At 44.8% G+C, this 26,176-nt stretch overlaps 1 protein-coding gene across 2 annotated transcripts in view; it reads right to left on the bottom strand.

Moving 5' to 3' along the window:
• SPRED3 (sprouty related EVH1 domain containing 3) overlaps positions 1-25,972 on the bottom strand; it is a 29,339-nt gene extending 3,367 nt beyond the window's left edge. Inside the window, exons 1-4 of one of the 2 annotated variants that reach the window (XM_087971210.1) lie at positions 25,806-25,972; positions 2,940-3,111; positions 2,046-2,214; positions 1,022-1,104 (exon numbers count right to left, since the gene is read on the bottom strand). In XM_087971210.1, coding sequence (XP_087827336.1) covers positions 1,022-1,104; positions 2,046-2,214; positions 2,940-3,107 — 420 coding nt within the window. In that variant the 5' untranslated portion in view covers positions 3,108-3,111; positions 25,806-25,972. Of the gene's footprint in view, positions 1-1,021; positions 1,105-2,045; positions 2,215-2,939; positions 3,696-25,805 lie in introns of those variants that run through there. The other variant, XM_026688456.2, reaches the window with a different exon arrangement.
• Between the last annotated feature and the right edge of the window lie 204 nt (positions 25,973-26,176).

The following is a 26,176-nucleotide window of genomic DNA, read 5'->3' as shown; positions in this document are numbered from 1 at the left end:
ATGGTTGGTTGGTTGAAGAGGGCTGGCTCCTGCATGAGGCAATCTGTGCTGTGATTGGTTGCTAGGGATATGCAGGGGGAGTTTCCCTTTTTTCCTGCCTTTTTCTTCTGTGGGCCCTGTTTGCTCTGTGATTTACCTCAGGGGTCCCCAACCACCGTCCGCGGACCGGTACCGTCCGTGGAACAAGTCCTACCGGGCCGCTGGCTTGCTGGGCGCCGCCATCTTTTTGATGAAAAAGTGCTTCCAGTGAGCTTTTCCGGGTAGAAAGCTCACCGGAAGCACTTTTTCATCAAAAAGATGGCGGCGCCCAGCTAATGCCGTACCGGGCCGCGCCATAAAAAAGGTTGGGGATACCGGGCGCGGCGTAAAAAAGGTTGGGGATCACTGATTTACCTCACAATTCTCCCATTTGCCTGATTATCTACTTTGCTATAACCTAGTAGCAATATTTATAAATTTAGGAGCTGGAGCAGTGGGATTGTGCAGTGGGGCTGTGCAGTGAGCAAAAACACAATTTTATTGGTTGAAGAGGGCTGGCTCCTGCGTGAGGTAATCTGCACTGTGATTGGTTGTTGTGGAGGGGGAGTTTTCCTCCCCCCCCCCGCCTTTTTCTTCTATGGGCCTTGTTCTGTAATTTACCTCACAATTCCCCTGTTTGCCTGATTATTTAGTTTGCTGTATATATCGATGTAAAATATATTTCTTTATTAAGTTTGTGTCGGCGTCTCTGACCCCATTTGGACACCTGCAATTCCCTGACGATGAGGATCAGTGGCAGGTCATTTTTTTCCAGTGCCCTTATAACTTCGAATGATTGCTAAATAAGTTGAGGGCTACCTGTATTATCAGACACTGAAGAATGATTTGAACCTTACTCTGGCCATCCAAAGGACAAAAATTTGCTTTTTTTTTTAAAAAAAAGATGTTTTTCAACTGAAATCTTCCTTGGCTAACAAGCATGAGAAAAATAGCTTTACAATAAATCAGAAAACATCCAATTCAAAGTAGAAAACAGACTCACAGTAAGGGCTTCATCCTGACCAGCTGTTTCATCCTCAGAGGAAGAAGAGGAGCCGGTGGCACTGGAGCAAGGTGAAAAAGAACCTGGAAGATGAAAGTAAACATCTAAATATATACACAAAATTATACCAAAGTCCTTTTTTAAAAAAAAATACAATGATAGGCCTTTATTCTGAATGAAATATGCAAAGATGAAGACAAAGATGAAAATTCATTCTTCAGGGCTCGGCCAGCTTATGAGAAAATTTAGGAGAAGAGCCTCTGGTTTGGTTTGGTTTGTAATTGTTTTTAGTTTTTTGTGGTGTGTTTTGGATTTAGATTGGCATGCTGCTGTGAATCTATGGGAGCTGCCTGCTATTATACATTTCAAATAGTAATAATAATAATAATATCAGTAGTGATAGGTGCCTAGGGTGCAATCCCAAGAGAACTGGAGTCCCACTTGAACACCATCGGCATTGACAAATTCACCATCGGTCAATTGCAAAAGGCAGCTTTACTCAGAACATAATACATCCTGGGATGACACCTCTAATGCCATCAAACATCCACATCTGCCTATCCCAGGTCTTTCAGAAGGGCTCCATAAATGGAAAAATATGCTAAATCCAGTCTGAACATCTGGCTGACTGTGCGATAAAGCATAATATAATAATAATTCCAGAATGAACTCCTAAATTGTTTAAGTTACTTCAAGAAATTCTCCAGTGTTTTCTGTGTTCATTTTGAATAAGGCAAAACCTGGTGGAAGACAGTGCTGTTACTCAGCATTTCAATAACTCTCTGTAGTAATCACTGTGACCCTACAACTTCTTTACAAATTACTCCTATTTCAGGAATTGACAGAACTCAGAAAACAACACCTAGAAGTTGATGAATGCTGTCAACTTTGAAACCAAAATGTTCCCACTGTAATGGGCTTACAGGAAGTTGCCATAGTTACAACGATTCAGTTGCATGGCCTGGTAGCACCCCCCCCCCCAACCCTCAAACCTCATCCCAGTTTTCCCCAACGGTCCCCTCACCTTCCGTGATCTCCTTCAGAGCAGCTTGCACGCCCTTCTCAAAAGTCACTGCATCTGCAGGGCTCTGAAAAGTGAGGCCAAACTTGTTATCCCCGACTTTCCAGTGGTGAAAAATGGGGTTCACCTTGTTGTAGACCAGGTCCCTTTTCAAGGTACACTCCAAGATGGTCTGCAGGACAGGGAGGAGGAGGAGGAGGAAGAGTGGATGATGGGAAGAACAATTGGATGATACCTTCCCCCCACCCCAACCCCATATCCCATTGACCTAAATGTGGAGAAAGGCTGACTTTTGTCCCTAAGATTAAGGCTGGGGCTGATGGGGAAGTCACTTGAGCAAAAATTAATATCCCGAACTAAGGATTGTTGCAGTCTTACTGGTTTAAAGATAACTGTCAGGATTCCAACAGTTACCCCCATTTAAATCATGAGTCTCTAGCTGGATTTTCAAAGCTTAAAGAAGATTTATTGGGAGTTAACATGCCCGGCGCTGCCTGGGTGTAGCCAACTCTGAGACACATAATTCATTGTCACCCTTGACCCAGTTTTCCCCCACCCCCTGGGTGTATCATAATTCATATTCTCCAATGGGACACATCCATAGCCAAGAGTCATCAATCATGCTCTCTTGTTAGATATTTGCATGGCAGAAACTTCAGTCACCTAGTTACTATTTTTGAAAACATTTATGGAATGCAGTTTCGGTTTTGCAAGCTGCTACACTGCTCCCCCCTCCCTTCCTGTTGGCAACTTAAAAAGACCAGATAAATATTTTATGAGTTGACAGTAACATCCCCTACGCTCTATCATCTCCTGCCATGGAAGGAGAGGAAGGGTCTTCTAATGTACTCTTAATCTCTTTGGTTTGCAACCGTCTCCCCATGCTATCCGTCTCACCGTCTGGTCCCGGAGGCGCTCTCCATTTATCAGGTACTGACGGCGCTGCCCTTCATCAGGGTGCCGGACTTTACAGATGGTTACATGGCTCAGGCCACCACCACCCATGGGCACCCAACCGCCGCTTGAGTCGTCTCGGGTCATTACCACAGCCCGCACCCGAACCATGTAACTGGAAGGAAAGAGCAGAGAGGAAGGATCAGAGCAAAGCAATGCCACCCCTCAAACCAGCTTGGGCCATTGCTTTCCCCAGGTGATGTCCACCAAGCTTACAGCTCCATCGCTTCTTCAGCAGCCAACCTATCCCAAGGCTGTGTTAACTGGGGAAAATGGCATTGTGGCTTTTATGAATGGAGAAGGCTGATCTAGACATGGTTTCCCACCTACAGAAATTCAAGTTTGCTTGTAGGATCAAGTCCCTGAACTCAACGAGAAGGGTCCTGGACCACCAACTTCTAAAATGGTCCCTTCTTCTCATAAGTTAGCTTTTGAAGGGTCACCAAAAGTCATGAGGTTGCGAGAGATTGAATGGGTTTCTCTTCTCTTTGGGCCAACAACCTCAAGTATCTCCAGAAGTTGTGGATGCTCCAGCACTGGAGGTTTTTAAGACGAGATTGGACAACTATTTGCCTGAAATGGTATATAGTTTACTGCTTGTTGAGGTATTTCCCGTTAGGAGAATGAGTGCACTCAGGAAAACGTAGTGAGAGTGATGTTGAATAACACACAACCAGTATACAGATACACTGAATAGTAAAATGTAGGTTTTACTTCTGGTAAACAGGTAAACAAAGTCCAAAAAACAGTCCAAATCATACACGGTTAAAGCAGTTAGTATCAGTCCAGGAATAATCCAAAAATGAAGTATCACAAACAAAGTTCAGTAAACGGAGTTTGCTAACAGTTGCAAGACTCACAACAATCCAAGCAGAACAACTATCAGGCAAAACAGGAAATGCAAGAAGAAAGAAACCAAGTTTCTGGCTCCATCTTATGGCCGTTGGAGGAACCTCAGCCAATCACAATTACAGTATTCTCTTAAAGATACAGTATTAAATTACTATCCTGGTTTATATATTTCCAACTCAACTGTTAGGTGACTATCATTCCTAACACTGCTTGAACAGGGGATGAGACTAGAAGACCTACAAGATCCCTTCCAACTCGGTTATTTTGTTATACTTCTAGTTCAAGGTTCTACGAGGTTCACGTGGAATAAAGTTCCACTTAGTGGTAACTAAATAGTATACACTATAGTATGCGCTTGCTTCGCTTTCTAAAAGCTGCTCTGGGTATCATCATCTCTTCTCATGGAGAAAGGCCAGGTGGCCTAAAGCTTAAAGCCCTACTTGCTTAAGGCCCACCATGAATCTGCCTCCTTCACCTGGAAGCCATCTCCTCTCCATGTGAGAACAGATCATGATATGCAAAGCAGACTTCAGAAGAAAAACAGGTCCCACGTGGACATTAAATATTCTCATTACTTATTAAGCCACCCACACAAAGAATAGGAAAAGGGAGTTCAGATATTTTCCCCACTCATATTCACATGGGGATGGAATTGATTTTACCTGCAAAGATAAGGCAGTTTACCTACACCCCATCTTTTGCATCGAATCTCCCCAGGCGGAGTTTTTAAATTAATTTATTTTACATAAAGTCAACAATAAAAAACAAATATCGGAGTTGGAAGGGACCCTGGGGGTCTTCTAGTCCAACCCCCTGTTCAAACAGGAAATCCTATACCATTTCAGACAAATGGCTGCCCAAATCTCTTCTTAAAAACCTTCCAGTGTTGGAGCATTCACAACTTCCGGTGGCAAGCAGTTCCACTGGTTAATTGTCCTCACTGTCAGGAAATTTCTCCTTGGTTGTAAGGTTGGTTCTCTCCTTGATTAGTTTCCATCCGTTGCTTCTTGTCCTGCCCTCGGGGGCTTTGGATTTGACTCCCTCTTCTTTGTGGCAGCCCCTCAAATATTGGAAGACTGCCATCACGTCACCCCTAGTCAGGGGTCGGCTTCAAATTTTTTAACAAAGAGCTCTCTGCCCTAATGACTGGCTGGGTGGTCATGTGACTGGGTGGGTGTGGCCAACTCGACGTAGCTTCTTTGCCCTAATTACCTAAAAAAAAAAGATAATATACCAAAAAAGTTGTTTATTATTTTGTGCATTTAATTTAATACTTAAATAAAAGACTGGGTGAAACCAGGCTTAATAGCAGAGACTGTGAGAGGGATCCTGGAGACTTCGTGGAGTTTCTGGTGAGTTACGTGATTCTTATTATTTGGGAATTAATCCCCTCGGAGGCTAGTGGCTATGTTATCTAATTTTCTCAGTGGCTCTCCCTGGCAAGCGCTGAGTGGATTGTTTATCTAGCTTGCTACACTTTTACCAGGTGTGAAATGCTCTTGGCTGAATGCCCAGAAGTTCAATTAAGCCTATTAAGAGCTTTCCTTTGCTGCTTGTCTTTCTGAAGTTATTGGGGACTCTCCGAGCTCTGCAAAATCTTAGCTAGGGGCTCTCCCGAGCCCCCAGCAGCCCACCCCTGCCCTTGTCTTTCTTTTCATTAAACTCGAGAGACCCAATTCCTGCAACCGTTCTTCATACATTTTAGCCTCCAGGCTCCTAATCCTTTGTTGCTTTTTTTCCTATACTCTTTCCAGGGTCTCAACATCTTTTTTTATACTATGGTGACATCATATCATAAAATTATCAGCATATTATAAAATTATCTACGGAAATAAAAGACACAAAAATTATAAACACACTCCGAAAGACTGAAATCCCGAATCTGGTTAGAGGCTCTGGAGAAACCTGTCTTTCGAGCAGTGGACATTAAACAAGAATATAAGCAAAACATATCAAAAGCGTCTTCTCAAGCAACCGGCTGAACGTAGCATTATTATGCTGACATCTCCTCTGATCCTACAAAATTCGCCTTCACTCAAAAGGATGGTTTTGCGAAACGCAGCAGAACAAGCCGAAGTAAGGATGGGTACTTGAGGATTCATCTTTATGGAAAATAGTTATTGTGTTAATGGGTGCGAACAAGGCTTTCAGGTTAAGCCATGGCCACTTGAAGAATATGGACTTCAACTCCCAGAATTCCTCAGCCTGGATGAGAACACACCGCTCTACGTCCTCAAAGATAAGTTCAATAGGAAAATAGGGATTTATGGAAGAGATTCACAAATTCAACTTTTCACCTGACAAATTAAAAAACAACAACAGAAGAATGATTAATCCACCTACTGACATCCTCCAAGCTGCCATAGAAGATGATCAAATCACTTGTTTCCCAACTTTGGCTGTTTGAAAATGTGAGGACTTCAACTCCCTGAATTCCCCAGCCATCATGGCTGGCTGAGGAATTCTGGGAACTGAAGTCCACCCATCTTAAAGTGGCCACAATTGAGAAACACTGTGTTAAGCCAACACACAACTTATTTGCTTGTACAGAACAGGTGAATGCAATATTTCTGGTTTGTTAGCTTGAGTTTCAGGTGTAGTGTCTAGTGATACAAGAATAACCAGAGAATCAAACCTTGAAGGTGGGAACTTCTGGGAGGTTGGCTATTGAACTAGCTGTGGGAGGACTCAAGATTGTAGTCCTCTGTAGCAGTGGTCGCCAACCAGTGGGCTGGGGACCACTGGTGGTCCATGAGAAAATTTTGGTGGTCCTCGGAGAAATGTCACTCCCAAAGCAATTAATCCAGACTGTGTGGAAACACAAGGCTGTGCCGACCACATGGCCCATGGGAACACAAGTCTTGTGTACCTTGCATTGTGAACAACACTAGAGGGGAGGGGAGAAAGGGAGGAGGGGGGAACTTGCCCCACGCGCCTGGCCTGGCCACCGGGCTGCTTCTTTCCGCTTCTTTCTTCTTCTGCTTTTGGCTGCACGCAAGGAAAGCAGCGGAAGTCTTTCTTTCTCTCCCCCAAACTCTGCCAGAAATGAGTCTTTGGGACCCTGCAAGGCCTCCTGCTCCAAGAGGCTGCACTGGCATGACAAGTCTCACCAAGAGTCATTTCTGGCGGAGTTTGGGGGAGAGAAAGAAAGACTTCTGCGGCTTCTGCTGCTTTCCTTGCATGAAGCCAAAAGTCTCTCTCTCTCTCTCCCCCTGAGAACGGAACTGGAGATGGTACCCTGTGATCCCAAATAAAGAACGATTGATCAGTAGGAAAACGGGGTGGGGAATTTTCCTGCAGACTTTTTTGGGGGGATTTTCCCAGGGTCTCTGGTCCGTGGGATTTAAAATAATGAGTTTGGTGGTCCCTGAGGTCCAAAAGGTTGGCGACCTCTGCTCTGTAGGACTTCGGCCTAATCATACTTTCGCAGACTGGCCTCCCTCCTAGGGCTGTTGTTCTGTAGACTTCATAAAACTGCTGAACAAAAGATTGCACATAATTAAAAAAGAAAAAGAAATGAAAACAAAGAGATTTACCCCGAAACTCAAATTCAAGCCTTAACTCTAACTCACTGGACAAATATAGCTGGCCTTTCTTATCCCCGGAATTCTCCGGCCAGCATCCTTTAAGACAGGGGTCTTCAAACTTGGCAGCTTTAAGACTTGTGCACTTCCACTCCCAGAATTCCTCCTCCAGTCATGTTAGCTCAGGAATCCTGGGAGTTGAAGTCCACAAGTCTTAAACTTGCCAAGTTGCAAGATCCTTGCTTTAAGATGTCTGGACTTCAACATGTTGGCTGGGGAATTCTGGGACTTGAAGTCCACCCATCTTGAAGGGGGTTCGAGACCCATGGTTTCCCCTCTTCTTTCTCTCCAGCTTTTCTTTCCCTATTTTTTCCCACCATTTGCAGAGTAGCTTTAGCTGCTGGGCCTCCTTGTAATCTCATCCTTCAGCAAACAGATGCTTTTCAACGGTCTTGTTCTCCAAGTTAATGGTTAATCTGCCTGAAATGGAAGGTAGAATCAGGAAAGGAAGGCAAAAGGATGTTTGAGCTGGTAGAAAGAATTCACCAGACAGCTGTGTCGAAGCAGAGGACCTAACTGAGACCTCCTGTGTGGGTTGGACTTCAATTCCCAGAATCCCCCAACCAGCAACTCAAAGGCCTTATGGCTTAATTTATTCGAAGCTTCCTTGTTTACGGGACTGGAGGCTAAACTGCATGATAAACAGTTGCAGGAACTGGGAATGTGTAGGCTAAAGAAGAGAAAGACTAAGGTAACCCAATCGCATCTTCCAATACCGGTAGTCCTCGATTTACAACAGTTCATTTAGTGAACGTTCAAATGGTACTGCGACCCTCTGACAAACAAAATCAATGGGGAAGCCACACTCATTTAACAACCGTGTTACTCACTTAACAACTGCAATGATTCACTTAACAACAGTGGCAAGAAAAGTCATCACATGGGGCAAAACTCCCTCAGCAACATAAATTTGGGGCTCGATTGTGGTCGTAAGTCAAGGACTATCTATATTTGAAGGGCTGTCACAAAGAAGGGGGAAGGGGTCAATCTATTCTCCTTAACACCTGAAGGCAGGAGAAGAAGTATCGGATTGGAAACTTATCAAGGAGAGAACAAACCTTGAAATAAGGAGAAATTCCCGGACAGTGAGAACATTAGATCAGTGGAACAACTTTCCTTCAGAAGGTGTGGGTGCTCCATCACTGTAGGTTTTTAAGAAGAGATTGGGCAGCCATTTGTCCTCAAGCAGGGTTGGACTAGAAGACCTCCGAGGTCCCTTCAAATCTGTCATTCTGTTATTCAAAGGATACAAACCGCCAACGTCTATCAGCAAAGAAGGTCCGAGCTAATCCATCATTTCACTATGGACCCTTCCGGCTCATCATCTAAAATCCTGGCTCTCTGCCCACAAGAAAATTCCTTTCCCAGGCCACCAGCTCAGAGCTACCTCGTACTCAGTGGTGGGATTCAAATAACTTAACAACCGGTTCTCTGCCCTAATGAATTTCTTCCAACAACCAGTTCACCAAACGGCTCAGAAAGTTTAACAACCGGTTCTCCCAAACTGGTGCGAAAACCACCTGAATCCCACCGCTGCTCATCCTGCAGGCATCGTACAAGTTTATAAAATAAATATTGAGCATCAGACATCCATCTGGTTAAGACCCACACCTCTTCTGCTCCAGAAAGAGCGTTTCTCTCCCCGCCCCACCTTGCAAAAATGCAAACAAACCCGTGCCATTCTCCGCCTTTGCATCAGTTTTGCCGATCGACGTCACCTCTCCACTATCAGCGGTGGGATTCGGCCAGTTCGCACCAGTTTGGTACGAGCAGTTTTGGTGAACTGGTTGTTGGATGAAAATATTAGGGCAGAGAACCGGTTGTTCAATTATTTGAATCTCACCGCTGCTCACCATCCAACCCCGGAGACGGTGTCTCCATCAGCATTTCTCTCGGCAGAGCCACCATAAAAGCAACATCACCGTCCTTTTGACTGATCAATCAATCTGAATAAAGCCGGAAAGGACCTTGAGCAGGCGTTTGGTTTAGTCCAACCTACACCATTTCAGACCACGGGTTGTCCAGTCTCTTCTTAAAAACCTCCAGCGTTGAAGCACCCACAATTTCCAAAGGGAAGCCATTCCACCAGTTAATTGTCTTCAGTGCCAGGAAGTTTCTCCTTAATTCCAGGCTGCATCTCCCCTTCATTTTTAAGCCTCCGTGACAGAAACACTCTGACCATCTTAAGATCCTTGAGGTCCTTGTCCATTAAAAAGCAAAGTTGGCTGAGACTTTCTGAACTCACCATCGATTTAACCAAAAGGCATCCCCAGAACAGCAGCTAAAGATGGCCGCCATCTTGTTGGGCAAGCAAACGTCTAATTTTACCGTCTAGGTTAAGAGGAGTAACTCAATCCAGCCTTTTATTTTTTTAATAGAGAATTTAAGTTTAAAACAGGAAATTTAAAACAGAATTTTCTTCCCTAGGAAATTTAAATTGAAAATGGGAAATTTAAAACAGATCTGACCTGTTTTTCTTTTTTTCTTTTCCCCCCTCCTAAAGGTGTGATAAAACAGATGGAAATTAGCCATCGCTAAGGCCTGCTTTGAAAGGTAGAATACATCCATGCCAATTTCCCCAATCTTTCCAGATGTTTGCCTTCTGAATCCTCATCCTGGAATTCTGGGAGTCGAAGCCCAAACATCTGGAAGGGCCTACATTTATAAAGGCTGGGACAGCAAACATGAATCGGTTACAGGTCGACAAATTTATGGTATATAATGGCTGAGCTGGATTTTGACGCATCCTGCAGTATTTGGGAAAACGTTTCAGCATCCATCAAAAATTCTACAATTTATTTCTTACAGGGGTCCACAAGCCGAACAATTTCCCTCTCTCCTCAGTAACCCCGAATCGTTTTATCAGTATTCTTATTTAGTAAATAAACAGGAAATGAACACCCTCAACAAATCTGTCAGTGATCAGCTATCTATTAATTAATCGTTTCTATTTCAATCAAATATAGACTCACGTTACCCCAAGTTTGGAGTAAAAACACAAAATGACAAAAGAAATCCACTGAAGAAATATAATTTCAAAAGCTCCCATTTGTGCAATCTTATCCATGATATGTATTTTTAAAAAAAATATAATTCCTTATTAAGGCAACATGCCGGAATGGAAAAGTAAGGAAAATCCAAAGTAGAAGAAAGAAAGAAAGAAAGAAAGAAAGAAAGAAAGAAAGAAAGAAAGAAAGAAAGAAAGAAAGAAAGAAAGAAAGAAAGAAAGAAAGAAAGAAAGAAAGAAAGAAAGAAAGAAAGAAAGAAAGAGGAAGGAAGGACTTCTCCGAGTATTAAATCAAATTTAGTTTTAGCTGATCATACAGCGTTTTTCATCCCGCATCGAACTGTTCATACCCAAAATAATAAAATCCGTAGTGAAATCTTTAGATTACATTAACAATATTCCTCTCTTCTTATTTCCTATCTCCTTTCCCTTTTGCTAAGATTTTAAAAATTTGCACGGCAGTCTGTGGTAAGGACATCAACACGTCCAATTCCATTTCCACTCATGCGTTGTGCTTCCAACCTCTTTTCTCCAGCTTATGATTTTTGCTCATTAAAACCTATTAAGCCATTTTAATTTTCTTGCCCAGGACGGCCGATGGCAATTACTCCGTCCCGTCCCCCCCACACCTCAATTTTTTTCCCCCTCGGCTTCTCTCCAACCAGCCCATGTAACAAAGAGTGTGCGTTCTGAGAACTAAGTGGCACGATACCCGCACACAGACACACAAAAGCACACGCCAGCAAACAGGGCACTAAGCGGGAATGAATGTAACAGCCTTGAGTTCATTGGGGGAAGGAAAAAAGAAACACAACCCTGCGTTTATGGCAAACAGATTAATCGCACAAAGGGGGAAGGGACACACGCCCACAGGCCACAATGCACACCTCACACACCGAGGAAAAAACAACACACAAAAAAATGCAAACGAATGGCAAAAAAGAAAAACAAACAAACAAACCACAGGTAACTAACTACTCGTTGGCTACTGCATCAAACTTGCACCAGGAAAGGGCCAGGCATTCAACTTTGGTTAAGGAAACCCCGATTCACGGCCTCTTGAAGCAAAACTCAGCATGCTGGGCTAAATTCTGAGCATCTCAGGCTCCCGGATGTTGGAGGGATGCTTGTCTGTGTGAGTGGGTATTATTCCTTGCTGGTTTTTATTTCTTAAACAAGGTTCTAGAGCTTTGAGATCTCGAAGACAGGCTCTTGGAGAAAAAAAAGATGACACCCCTTTCTGCTAAAAAAACAAAACAAACCCCCGAGTTTCTTGCCCTGTGATAAGAAGGGTGGCCAATAAATTTGACAAATAATTAGAGTAAATAAATGATTGACAGCCGCTTTGACGCCTTCAAGGGGGGAGGGTGCTGCATGAGTGGGAAGGGGCCCCCATGCAAAAGATAGATTATGTTGAGCCAGGTGAGAATCACACACACACACACACACACACACACACACACACGTAGTCCTTGACTTACAATGTTTTACTCCGTGACCGAAGTGACACCAAAAAAAGTGACTTATGGCCGTTTCCCCACACTTACGACCATTGCAGCCTCCCCACCATTTCACGACGCGATCAAAATTCTTGGCCACGGACTCCTATTTATGACCGTTGCAGTGGATCCTGGCTTCACGTGATCCCCTTTTGCGACCTTTGGATGGACAACGTCAAGGGGGGGAAAGCCAGATTTGCTTACTGACCGCAGGGATTCAACTTAACAACGGCGACAAGGAAAGGCCGTGAGACATGGGGCCAAATAACCTCAACAATGCATTTCACTTAGACACAGAAACGTTGGGCTCAAAATTGCAGCGGTAATTTGCAGGACTCCCTGTTATACACACATGCCACGAAGTGAAACCTCCACACTCCCACCTTTTGCCGACAATGGTTAATGTGTTCACCCCACAATCACCTCCATCCATCCCTCTCTGTTGCCCCCAGGCCCTTTCCTCCACCCCCCAGTCAAACGTCACCGTCCCGCTACCAAACAGCCACCTAAAATGTTGGAAAGGACGTACAGTCTCACAAGTCAAAAGGACCGTCCTGCAATCCATAAACCTGAGTTACGGCCGTCCTAAGAATCTCCTGGTTGGGGCTCTTGCCAAGCTGTTCGTTGGAAACCCCGCTTTTCTCTCACGTTTTGCTGGAGCCACAAAAAACCCCCAGGACAACCGGAGGCTGTGGAAGGCCTGAGCCTCACATCCCTTTTCGCCAAACAGAAGAAAGCCAAACGTCAACGCCACCAGCCTGTGGGGTCTGAGAGGGAAAATCCAGGGTCTCCAAGAGGCTTGCCAGCCCCCATTTTCCCTTGCTGCTTCTTCCATTTCTTTTTAAATATAATATTTTTATTGTACTATTTTCTCTTTACACACCTCAATCATTTTTAACAGTACTGAGGCATCTTTGTTACAAATACATATTTCTATTCATTTCTCATTATTTATATACATTTCTATATCTTTTTCTTATCTCTACAATTCTTATTCCTATTGTCCATCCATTCATACCAATTTTCCCGTAATACTCCGACTCTTCTTTACCTTTTAACTCTAAGGGGAGTTTGTCCATTTCCGTGCAATCTATAATCTTTTGGATTCCTAGACCTTCTGACCGTACACTATCCTTTTTTTTCCAGCATTGTGCAAATGCGATCCTCGCTGCTGTAGGTATATGCAAAATCATATACTTTATCTTTTTTTTATTATATTTTCCCTTGGTGCTTCTTCCAAACCACCCCATCAAACGAGGGGGGTGAAATTGACACACAAACCCCTTTGCAGTCCATTCCCTCTCCCGAGTTTTCGAGATGGACCTTTTAAAAGTTCATGGTTGCTTCTACGTACGCGTCCATTTCCCACCCGTGACTTATGAGGGCATCTGGCGCTCTTTGGAAGCTCCAACCTTTGGAAGCCGTCCTTGCCGATACAAGATAATATTTGTAGCTCAAACTGTGGGGTATCTTGTCGCTCTCTGAGCTTGGTGGTTTTCTTGCAGACGTTTCATGACCCAACTGGGTAACATCATCAGTGTCAGAAGGGAAGTGGGGCTTCCAGAATGAAGAAGGAAAAAGGGAGGAGGAGGATTGTGATCCCCGAGAGTGGTGGGGGGTATTTTTGCAGGTGTTTCTTTACCCAACTAGGTAACTTCATCAGTGCCTGTAGGGTGTGTGGTTTATAAACAGAGAGCCAACCCTGCTCCTACCTAGAACTGATGATGTTACCTAGTTGGGTCATGAAACATCTGCAAGAAAACAACTATGCTCAAAGAGTATCAAGGACCCCACAGTCTCCTCCTCTTTTCCTTCATTCTGCAAACTCCACTCCTTTCCAGCACTGACGATGTTACCTAGTTGGGTAAAGAAACGTCTGCAAGAAAACCATCAAGCACAGAGAACGTCTAGGACTTCACAAAATTGTCCTTGAGTCTTCAGCCACAAGATCTTTTAAGCACCAGGGAATGGAAGTCCCGGAAGTAGGAATTCGAATGGGTGAAGAGGATTGACACCCGTTTCCCATCTATCAAGATTGGAGACCTTCTCGGGCAATCAGCCTGGATACAGACTTCGATCTTGGAGACAATCAAATGCAAAGATTAAAAGATGCTGGAGGTGTGGGAAGTCAGAAGGTGGGTGTAGGACGATCAAGTCACATAGGCTGATTTTTCATCACTTTCATGACGGTGAGGCCAAAATGGTGGCTAATTGTGGCATGGATTTTTTTTTAAAGCATTTTTGTCCGTCCGTCCATCCCCCCCCCGGTATAGATGATCTATTCTATCCCTCAGCTTGCTTTTATTCAAGGAAGGGGCCTCCAAATATGCTAGAACATCAGCGTGTCTCAATGCTTGCAATTTGAAGAGACGTGGTTGTCAACTCCAGAATTCCCCAGTCAGCCAAGCACTGAGAAGCAATGTACTAGGTAGCGACCCAGCCAGCCAGTAGTCATTCTGGATGGGGATGATGGGAAGATCTGGAACATTGGTGGAAAAACATCTGCTTTGTTCCTGAGATTTGCCTGAGCATTTTTTTCTAAAAATTTAAAAATGCAAGAATGTCTATGCACTTTTTTTGATGCTGAGCTGGCCTTAAAAAGGAAAGGGAAGGGAAGGGAAGGGAGGGAGGAGGGAGAGGGAAATCAAATGTAAGAAAAGGAAAGGAAAGGAAAGGAAAGGAAAGGAAAGGAAAGGAAAGGAATGAAGGAAAGGAAAGGAAAGGAAAGGAAAGGAAAGGAAAGGAAAGGAAAGGAAAGGAAAGGAAAAGAAAAAAGGAAAGGATCTTTTAAAATGAAAAGGATCATTTATGTATTCTTTTCAATGCTGGGCTGACTCAAAAATTATGTATAAAAAGAGGAAGGAAGGAAGGAAGGAAGGAAGGAAGGAAGGAAGGAAGGAAGGAAGGAAGGAAGGAAGGAAGGAAGGAAAAGGGACGTTTTAAAATTGAAAGGATAACCCTGCCTCTTTGAGATGACAATTTCCACTGGACCACAGGAACACATTCCAAATATTGCTCAACTCATTTGAGCAGGGCGTCATACTGGAAAATTATTTGGAAAATTTGGAAGATTGTTGGCAGGGTGTCATGCTGGAAAAAACTGCTATGCCCATTTCACAGATAAGCCGAAATGAAATCATCACCGTCCACTTATGCAATGAGGTTCATCTACTTCCGGAATTCAATCCATGTTTTCTTTTGAAATGTTTTCCTGATTTTTTTGGGGGGGTGGGTGGGTGGGTGGGCGAAGGCCTGCACGTCCCACTGCAGCTTTTCTCCGAAGAGGTTTTCCGCCTTGGGGAGGGAAGAAGAGGAAAAAGAGGAATGCTTTCACCTATCCACGCCTTTACTAAGCCCTTCAGGTGAAAAAATTTACTTCAAAACAAAAAACAGGAATTTGGGGGGAAATTTTTTTCCAATATTTTTTTAACGATTTCCCTAAACCAAATAATGACTGAGCACTGCAGCCCCGAAAGGACGAGTTAAGGCTGAGTTGTCGTTACAAAACAGATGCGGGGTATCGGTGTGGTACCACTTAAGCTGGCGTCGATTTTCTCCAATGCAAGGGAAGAGTGGCGTGAATTTCTTGGAGGATGACGAAGTTTTGGCCAAGATGTCCCAAGGCTTATGAGACTGTGAGGGGCTGCCATTCGTCTTTGGTCTCTTCCCAAAATTAATTCAAAGCCTTGAGCACCTGGGCAGATCTTGACTCTAACCGAGCTCAACTCTTAACTACCAAGCCTGGTTTTTCGTAGCCAAGACAAGGACTTGGCTACGAAAAGGCTTTTAGGATCAGCTCACAGGCTTGGAAAAAAGACAGCATTGTTGTGTCCTGAAAAACAAACCTCCTAGAAAGAAAGGAAAGAAAGAAAGAAAGAAAGAAAGAAAGAAAGAAAGAAAGAAAGAAAGAAAGAAAGAAAGGAAGGAAGGAAGGAAGGAAGGAAGGAAGGAAGGAAGGAAGGAAGGAAGGAAGGAAGGAAGGAAGGAAGGAAGGGGCTTACAGAAACAATTTCATCACAATCCCAGGCTGAAGACAAGCCATCTTTAAAGGAACTCCAACAACAACCTTTGAAAAGAAAAAAAGAAAAAAATAACCCCCAAATTTGGGAAAAGGTAAAGCCGAAATGAGGAAGGAGAAGGAGAAGAGGTGAGATACCTCCTCACCTCATTTCTTGCTTTTGAGCCTTTTGATCATATTTCATGTTTTCCTGGCGCAAAGGGGGAAAAAAAGACTATGAGAGGAGGAGAGGAAAAAAAACAAAAACCAAACCAACCCGGATCGACATTGCTGGACGAAAGGGACGAACCCCCAAGTGCGCCCCCCCAAAAAATTTGCAGCAGTGCCGGGATAAGAATGGAGGTGCTTGGGCCATCCTCAAAAAAAAAAAAAAAAATTCGAACAGAAATGCTGGGTTCCTCCAAAGAACCAGGGAGGGGGAAAACCCACCCACCCCCCAGAAATATCAATCCCCAATATTATCCATATCTATATATATCTATCTATCTCACAGTATTTTCAACATACAGGTGACATCACAACGCGTTGCCATGGAAAACGACATTATGTATTATAAGATCAAGGAGCAAAGTGAAGACACGTATTCCTCGTTTTGGTGGTCAGAGAAAGAAAAGGAGGGGAAAGAAGAAAAACGATCTCTCACTCTTTTTTTTTTTCTTTTTTTCTTTTTTCATAGTTTTTAAGAGAAGGCTCCCTGAAACACAACCCCCTTTTTTCCCCTCTCCATTTCACGAAAAGGCACCCCAAACTAAAGCAAACCACACATTTCCTAGTGCAAAAAAGGTTTTCTTTGCCAAGATTTTATACTCCTACACACACACACACACACAGAGAGAGAGAAACCTGTATATTTGGTGAAACCAACAAGCCACAGCAAAATTAATTTTTTTTTTAAAAAAAAATGTGAATTTCCCATGTCATTTCCCCCCACCAGCCTCTTTTACTTTTACGGCCCTTCGGCCGGTTGGAACTGCCAGCGTGATTTCGGAAGGGCTGAGAAAACACAACGTGGAATCGAGACCTGAAACCAGTCTCAGCTCAACCCCCACCTGTCCGTCCATTTCCAGCACCCTTACCCCCATCTCCCGGTACACACCCAAACAAGCCAGCAATCTGACATCGACCACAAGCCATCATTGTCAACTGCAGGGAAACGTATGCACACCTCTTGAGCTCCTGGCATGCGACCCACTGGAAAAGGCACCATCCATTTCACTCAAGGTCTCCAGCTCGGGCACCGTTATCTTCAATAAAGATGATCGCCGACCACATACCCATGAATATACCGCCTACCCCCCCTACCCCCCCCCCAAAAGAAAGTCTCTTCCCTCTCTTTGGAATGAAAGTAGCAAATAGAAAAGTCGGTATCATTCTTTTCCCTTTTTTAAGATCAAGACTTAAAAGACATTTTTTCTCTCCGACATGCAAAAGAGGTTAACAAAGATTAGGCCAAATACATAGGAAAACATAGGCGTGTACGAGATACATACATACATGCAATATATATATATATATATATATATATATATATATATATATATATATATATATATATATATATATATATTATATATCGTATTTGTTGCACATATGCATCTGTGCATCTCTCTCTCTATATATATATATATATATCTCCAGTTTCAAACCTTGGTGCAGAATTGTAGCCTGCGATGATGTATATATTTAGGAAGGAAGGAAGGAAGGAAAGAAAGAAATAAAATAAAATCTGTTGCCCCCTCCCCCTCCAAATGAGAAGGATGCTGAAGGCTGTCAGCCGTCTCTTCTTAAGATCTGCAAACCCACCTACCCACTGGCCCCTTTTCCGTCGTTGTCGTGGTCCTCCTCCTCCTTTCTCCTTCGTCTTCCTCCTCCTCCTCCTCTTCTCCTCCCTCGCCGGGGCTACAGAGCAAGCTCAGAAAAAAAAATACGGTCTCTCTCTATGGCCAAGCTGAGCTTCAACCCATCTCAATGGAAACCCTGGTCTGGATTTTTGTGAATGGAGGGTCACGTGACCCAGGCGAGGTTCTTTGTCCCCGTTTTTTTTGAATAAACAACAGGTGAACAGGGGATGGATATATATATATATATATATATATATATATATATATATATATATATATATATATATACACACACACATTTATAAAATAGTCAGATATGGATATTAAACTGAGACTGCAATAAGAGCGGGGGGGAAAATAAGATTTAGAAAAAAGCCTCTGCTTTCTTTTGAACCCTCCAGGGGCTTCAAAAGATGATCGAGATAATAACAATAAAAAATTTAAAAAATTACTATGACAAAGCAGGCTTAAGAGCCCCCTCCCAATCCCCCAACCCCCATAGACCCCATGCAAACCCAAGGAGGAGGGAAAAATACCCCAGAAAGAAATGAGCTCACCATCATGGCCATTGCAGGTTTTATAAGTCCTATATATATATATATATGAATATAAAAAAAAACCTGGCTGTTTTTATGAATGAATCCAGATTTGAGCGGCTTCGATTCACAAACAAATAGACCCCCACCCACCCACCCTCTTCCCCTTCCTTCCTTCCTTCCTTTTTCCCCCTTCCTCTCTCTCTCTCTCTTGCTTTTTGGGTGGGATTGAATTCCATTCATAAAAAAAAAAAGGGAGAGAGAAGACCCACCTTCATGTTTCCAATGGCAAAGAGAAAGAAAAGCTCATTGAGAAAAAAAAAAGGGGGGGGGGTGAGAAACCCACCGACGTCGTCTCTCTCTCTCTCTCTCTCTCTCCCCCTCGACAGAACATCATTTGAAGCAGGAAAAAAGGGAAGGAAGGAAGGGGAAAAAAAAAAGAGAATTCCAGTTCCAACAGCGAGTTACAATTATTATTATTACTATTTTAAAAAGGGGGATTAAAAAAAAATACATGCCAAGAAATCAAAGACGAGGCTCCTCAGGAAAGGTTTCTTTTTTAAAAAAAAATAATAATAATATTAATAATAATCATAATGATTTTTTTTTTAAAAAAAGGGCTTTTAAAACATGCGGATTTTTTATTTTTTATTTTTTTTTTATGAATGGAGCTCCGGGATCTCCCGCGGCTTGGAAGAAAAGCAAGCCATCTCCCTCCATTCTAAATAATGCAACTGTAATAGAGGCAGGAAGGCGAATTATTAAGGGTGGGGGGAGAGAGAGAGAGAGTAGAGAGAGAGAGAAAAAAACCCCTCCACCCACGTAAGATAAGGAGATAAAACAAGTCACTGAAAGACGGGCAGCTCAGGCTTTCGGCTGGCATGGTCCCACACCAAAGAGACCCCCAGTTGCAAACCTGAACCCACCAAACACGGATCGATAGTCGGTCGTCATATTATAAGAGGATGGAAAAATAGCAGCCATTTCTTTCCTTGCCCCCCCCCCGGGAAGCACATTAAGCCTGGTAGCTCACCCCTCCCCAAATAACTCACCCCCTCCCTCTGTCCCCTTCTCCCTAGAGAGCCTGGCCCACCCTCCCTTCCAATTCTTTCCCACCTGCCTCGGATGGCAGAAAATTCAGCTGCAGGCAAAAGTACTAACCAAAGGAGGGGGAAAAAAAGGGGTGCGAAGATCGAGGTTCTTATACCTGGGCCAAAGCTTGCAATAATAATAATAATAATAATAATAATAATAATAATAATAATAATAATAATAATAATAATAATACATAAAATAAATTGAGGGACAAGAATCTAAACCCAAGAAAGGGGGAGGAAAGGGGGGGAAAAGGAGGATTCCACCTGGTCCTAATGCCCTGGGAAAATTTAAAAAAAAAAAAGTGAATTTAGACTAAGGGATGGATGGGGTAAGGAGGCGAGAGAGGCTGGAGCGAAGGTGGGAATTGCTGCAGAAAATGCGGGGCGACTTAGCTGGGAGGAGGAAGGGGGGCAGCAGAGACTGGAAGGTAGGTGTGTGTGTGTGTGTGTGTGTGTGTGTGTGTAAGGGGGTGTTTTGAGATGCTGGTTCCTGAGTCGAATGCCAGCCTCTTGTTCCTATGGCAGGCGAAGCTGGTTTGGCAAGAGGGTTTTCAAAAAAAAAAACCACCCCAAAAACCCGGGTATCCCTGAAGCTGGCTTGACCAGGAGTTTGCAAAATATACCGGGGTTATCGTTTAAGCCGATATGAAACCAAAGATGGCCTGGGATGAGGGAAGAAGATGGGGGCGGGGGCACCTGGCTTGATGCATTTATTTTTTGATTCAACCCATTTTTACACAGCAGCCCGGATTTGCACAGGGGGTGGTGTGTGACACGCTGGGCATTTTACGGTTTTTAAAAAATCCAACATATCATATAACTTATTTTTAAAAAAAACACCCTTCCCATCTGCCACGGCAGTGACTACAGGTAGCCCTCGACTTATAACAGTCTGTTTAGCGACTGTTCAAAGTGACAAAGGCACTGAAAAATATGACAGAATAGAATAGAAATAGAATAGAGTAGAAATCGAATAGAAATAGGACAATAGAATAGAACAGAATAGAAACAGAATAGAATATAGAATAGAATAGGAATAGAACAGAAATAGAATAGAATATAGAATAGAAATAGGATAGAGAATACAGTAGAATAGAAATAGGACAGAATAGAGAATAGAATAGAGAAATGAATGGGATGGAGTGGAGTGGAGTGGAGTAGAGTAGAGTAGAATAGAAATAAAACAATAATAGAATGGAATGGAATGGAATGGAATAGAATAGAATAGAGTAGAATAAGAATAAAACAAGAATGGGATGGAATAGAATAGAGAATAGAATAGAATAGAATAGAATAGAATAGAATAGAATAGAATAGAATAGAATAGAATAGAATAGAATAGAATAGAATAGAATAGAATAGAATAGAAATAGGACAGAATATAGAATAGTATAGAATTAAAACAATAATGGAATGGAATGGAATGGAATAGAATAGAAAATAGAAGAGAAGAGAAGAGAAGAGAAGAGAAGAGAAGAGAAGAGAAGAGAAGAGAAGAGAGAAGAGAGAAGAGAGAAGAGAGAAGAGAGAATAGAATAGAGTAGAAATAAAAAAATAATAGAATGGAATGGAATAGAATAGAATAGAGTAGAATAAGAATAAAACAAGAATGGAATGGAATGGAATGGAATGGAATGGAATGGAATAGAATAGAATAGAATAGAATAGAATAGAATAGAATAGAATAGAATGGAATAGAATGGAATAGAATAGAATAGAGAAATGGATAGGATAGGACAGGATAGAACAGAACAGAACAGAATTCTTTATTGTCCAAGTGTGATTAGACAGACACACAATGAATTTGTCTCCGATGCGTATGCTCTCAGTGTACATACCACAGGACCACGATCATGTGATCAAACTCCCGGTGCTTGGCAACGGGTTCATCTTTATGACTGTTGCCGTGTATCCCGAGGTCACGTGTGATTCCCCTTTGGTGACCTCCTGACAAGCCGAGTCACCGGGTAAACCTGATTCCCTTAGTAACCCGTGTCACCAACTTAGCAACTGTAGTGATTCTCTTAAACAACCGTGGTGAGAAAGGTCATCAACATGGGGGGCAAAACTCACTGAACCAATGTTTCACTTAGCGGCAGCAATTTGGGCTTCAATGGTGGCCGTAAGCCGAAGATTGCGCTGTACACAATCAAGTCAGTCACTTGATCAGTTCTTCTGTCTCCATTCGGGGTCACCGGCCCCGCTGGCTAAACCACAGTTTTAGAGCCTTGCACAAAAGCAATCGTACTTCGGGGGAATGATGTTGATAAAGAAGGAGCCACCACTGAGAAGGCCCTGATTTGCAGTCCAAAATTATATATATATATATGGGATCTATCCATCTATCCATCCATCCATCCATGTACCATTTCCCCGAAAATACAACTTACCCTGAAAGTAAGTCCTAGCTTGATTTTTACATGTGCGCCCAATATAAGCCTTACCCCCAAAATAAGCCCTAATTAAGATCCCACCCAGTCAAGAGTGCACGGGTAAAAATTACGGTAGGGTAGGGACGGGGGGGTGGAGCTGCCATACTTACCTTTGGGACAGTTGTATCCAGGCCTGGCACACCCTGACACCTGCCTTGCCATTTCTTCTGCAGCCAGCAAGGCTGCCAAGGCTTTCCTGAAGGCTTATGTAGCGGATAAGAAAGCTCTGGATCGATCCAGAGCTCTGTTATTGGCTGCAGAGGCTTTCAGGAAAGCCTTGCTGGCTACAGAAGCAGCAGCTCCCGAAGTAAAAAGGAGGCCAGGGGGCAATGCACGCAAGTGAGCTTAGTCAGTGCATGACATACCCCGAAAATAAGACCTGGTGCTAGATAGGTAGGCCCCAAATATATGCAAATATGTTTATATATTTGACCCATTAGCCTGTATGTGTGTGTGTGTGTGTGTGTGTGTGTGTGTGTGTGTGTGTATACAGACACACACACACATACTTACATACAGGCTTTCTCCCTGGCTCCATTTTTGGAAAGGTGCAAATATGGGAGATGTTCTCTATGATGGTACCCATGTCCATCTGAGCCATAGGTGGCAAACCTTTGGGCTGGTCATAGGGAGGCAAACCTCTGTATTGCTTCGAAAGAGGTGGGAGGACTTCTTGTGTTGGGATAGGGAGTTGGCACCACCAGGCGATCCTGCCCAAGGCTGCCACTTCTTCCAACCTGCCTTTGGTTATAGCCTCACTTTGGGATTGGTTTTTTCTGCTCCCCTTCTGCCGCTGCTGCAAGGCAGTTGAGGGGTCACAAGAGGAAGTCCAAGGGGGAAGAGGGTTTTTACGACCGTCCTTCCTGCCGTTGTTCAGTGCAGCCCTGCAGTTCTTTAAGTTAGCAGGCACGGTTGTTAAGAGAAAATGGCTTCCCCCATTAAACTTGGCTGGTCAGAAGGTCTCAAAAGGGGATCACGTGACCAGGGGGCGGGATTCTACCGGTTCGGACCGGATGTTAAAGTTACAGCCGGTTCGCCAAACCGGTATTTCAACAAAATGGCTGCCCCTGCCCCTCCCGCCCCTCCCAGGAGTCTCCACGCGGCCCATTTTGCAAGGTCCGCATGGAGGCTCTGGGAAGGGGAAAAACGGGCCTTCTGGAAGTCTGGAAACGGGATTGTTTCCGGCTTCCGGAGAGCCTCCGGAGCCTGCAGGAGGCCATTTTCGCCCTCCCAGAGACCTGGGGGAAGCCTCTGGACCTTTGGCAGGGCGAAAAACGGCCTTCCCGTAAGAACCGGAAGTGGCAAAACGGGCCTATTTCCCACTTCCGGTGGTCCTCCAGAGGCCAGGGGAGGCTGTTTTTGCCCTCCCAGAGGCCCCGGGGAGGCTTCTGGACCTTTGGGAGGGTAAAAATGGGCCTCCCCCCCGGGCTCTGGAGGCCCACTGGAAGCTGGAAACAGGAAGTTCCAGTAGGCCCCGCCAAACATGGTCCCACCCACCCAGCAACCGGGCAGCGAACCGGTTGCTGGGGTGTTTGAATCGCACCCTTGCATGTGACCCTGCGAGAATGCGACTGTCGTAAAGATGAGCCAAGCGGCTGAATTTGGATCACGGGACCGTGGGGACGTTGCAACGGTCATAAGTGTGAAAAATGGTCACAGGCCACTTTTTTTTTCCAATCGCCACGTCCCTTTTTTCAGTGTTGTAACTTCCAACGGTCACTAAACAAACCGTTATAAGTTGAGGACCAGGTGTATATACGGCGTATGGCATGAGATAAGTTAGAAGCGAGAGAGAAAGAAATTCTATCGGGGGTTTCAAGCTGGTTTTTATGACCTGCACCGATGAAATAAGAGTGCAACTTGCTTGTGGAGTCGAGCTTCCTCTCCTGGCCTACCTTGCAGGGCTGACAGCTTTCCAGACCAACCCTGAGATCAAGAGGAAGGGGTAGGATGAGAACTGGCCAGGGATATTTTAGGCACCAGTTAAGGCAATGTGTGCCAACAGTGTGCGTTGGCAGCCAAAAAAGCCCATGCAGTCCTAAGTTGCATTAACAGAGGGATACAATCAAGATCAAGGGAGGTACTAATAGCACTCTATAAAGCCTTAGTAAGGCCACACCTAGAGTACTGCATCCAGTTTTGGTCACCACACTATAAAAAAGACGTTGAGACTCTAGAAAAAGTGCAGAGAAGAGCAACCAGGATGATGAGGGGACTGGAGGATAAAACATACGATGAACGGTTGCAGGAACTGGGCTTGGCTGGTCGAGGGAAGAGAAGGACCAGGGGAGACAGGACAGCAGCGTTCAAATATTGGAGGGGCTGCCCCAGAGAGGAAGGGGGTCAAGCTATTTTCCAAAGCACCCAAAGGCCAAACACAGAATAATAAATGGAAGCTGATCAAGGAGAGATTCAACTTAGAAATAAGGAGAATGAGCAACATGAACAACGGTGGGAAGAAAGCTTGCAAGGATCACTTAATAACCATCTCGCTTAACCACTACATTTTGGCCTCAACCGTGGCCATAAGTCATATTTATAGACCGAGAGTCCCTTTGCCACATTACGCCAAAGTTAGGGCCTAGCCACAAAACGTAAACCAAAGGAAAAAGATAACGGGATATATATTTTTTTTATTACGATTTTTAAAAAAAAAACAATAAAACCTAGCAGCTTCCTTCCTAGAGACAGGAGTCTCCAAACTTGGCCACTTGAAGACTTGCGGACTTCAACTCCCACAATTGCCCAGCCCAGCATGACTAGCTGAGGAATTCTGGGAGTTGAAGTCCACACGTCTTTAAAAAGTTGCCACGGTTGGAGAGCCCTGCATATGTAGGAGCCCAACTCCTAAACACACCACAACCTTGCGGAGTAGGCCAGGGCTGAAAAGGACCGTCTCAGCGTCTTCTACGGAGCTTCTGGGGCTGAGAGGCTGGGCATCCCTGGTGCCCATGTAGACTCTCCTTTGCCCTGGGCACTCATCCATCTTCCCTTGACCTGCTCCTTCGCTTGCTCTCACCCATCGTGCTGGGGCCGTGGGGGGAGAAATAGAGAGAGAGAGAAAAACCCCACCCTCTGCAGATGTACAGCTCTCTCAGCCAATGACAAACCCCAACAGTCCCAGGTATGCTGGGAAAAGCCCTCCAAGCTGCCCTTTACTCATTTTTTGGGGGGGCAAGATGCCATCTTCGCCCATTGAGCACAGCCAGGGAAAAAGTCTGGAGAAGGGGCTTATCAGAAATGGGCCGAGCCCAGGAAGGAGTGGCCCTCAACCACTCACCCTCACCCCACCCTGGCCAAGCCTTTCTTGGGGGGGGGAGGCTTTGGAGCCCAGCTGCCCCCCGCCCCCCCAAATCCAGCAGAGGAAGGCCAAAGGGCAGCCAACAAGCCATGGCCAATGGGGGGAGGACCCCAACCACAGGAAGAGGGGCTCCTCTGCGGCTGTTGGGACCCACCGGCCTCTCCCGCTGGAGGGGAGACCAAGCTAGGAAAGCCACCCACCCTCCCCAATAGACCTACATGAAGATGGGGGACCCCTCCACACTCCCATACCCACCGGACCCCCTTACTGGAAAGAAAGGCAAGGAGATGGGATCAAGATGAGGGAACCCCCTCCCACCCCAAAAAAAACCCCACTCCGGACCCTGGTGCTGGAAAGAAAGGCAAGGAGATTGGAACACCCCCAGATAGAGACCGGACCCCCGTCCTGCAAAGCCCTACAAGCGGGATGGACCAAGGTGAGATCCTTCCCCCGCTCCCCTGCTGGAAAGCCACGCGGGGCCATCCTAAGCGGTCCAAGGAACTGGGGACCCAAACCGGCGGAGACCTCGCGCCCATCTCCATCCCTTGTGGGGCACGGATCACGCGCGGCCCAGCCTCCTGCCCAGAGTCCGCCCTGGCTGGACCGGCGACCCGAAAAGACTCGGCACCGAGCTCGTCTCACCTGTGGAATTCGCTCCCCAAAGCGGCGGCCCCGACCAAACGGCGCCCGCCCCTGCTCCGCCGGCTTTAAGGCTTTCCCGGGGCGCGATGCCGCAGCATGGAGTTAAGCAAGGGTGCCCGCTCCGCCTCCGCCTCCTTCTCTTCCTCCTTCTCCTCCTTGTTTCTCCTCCTCCTCCTCCTCCTCCTCTTCTTCTTCCTTCTCCTCTTCTTCCTCCTCCTCCTCCTCTTCTTCTACCTCCTCCTCTTCTTCCTCCTCCTCCTCCTCCTCTTCTTCCTCCTCCTCTTCTTCCCCCTCCTCTTCTTCCTTCTCCTCCTCTTCCTCCTCCTCCTTCTTTCTCCTCCTCCTCCTCCTCCTCCTCTTCTTTCCTCCTC

Source organism: Notechis scutatus, chromosome 8 (assembly GCF_049901735.1).
Source record: "Notechis scutatus isolate UNSWTSFEM ecotype Mainland chromosome 8, rNotScu1.2, whole genome shotgun sequence".
NCBI lineage: Eukaryota > Metazoa > Chordata > Lepidosauria > Squamata > Elapidae > Notechis > Notechis scutatus.
The sequence above is the reverse complement of the archived record's forward strand: the minus strand, read 5'-3'. Positions and strand labels throughout refer to the sequence as shown.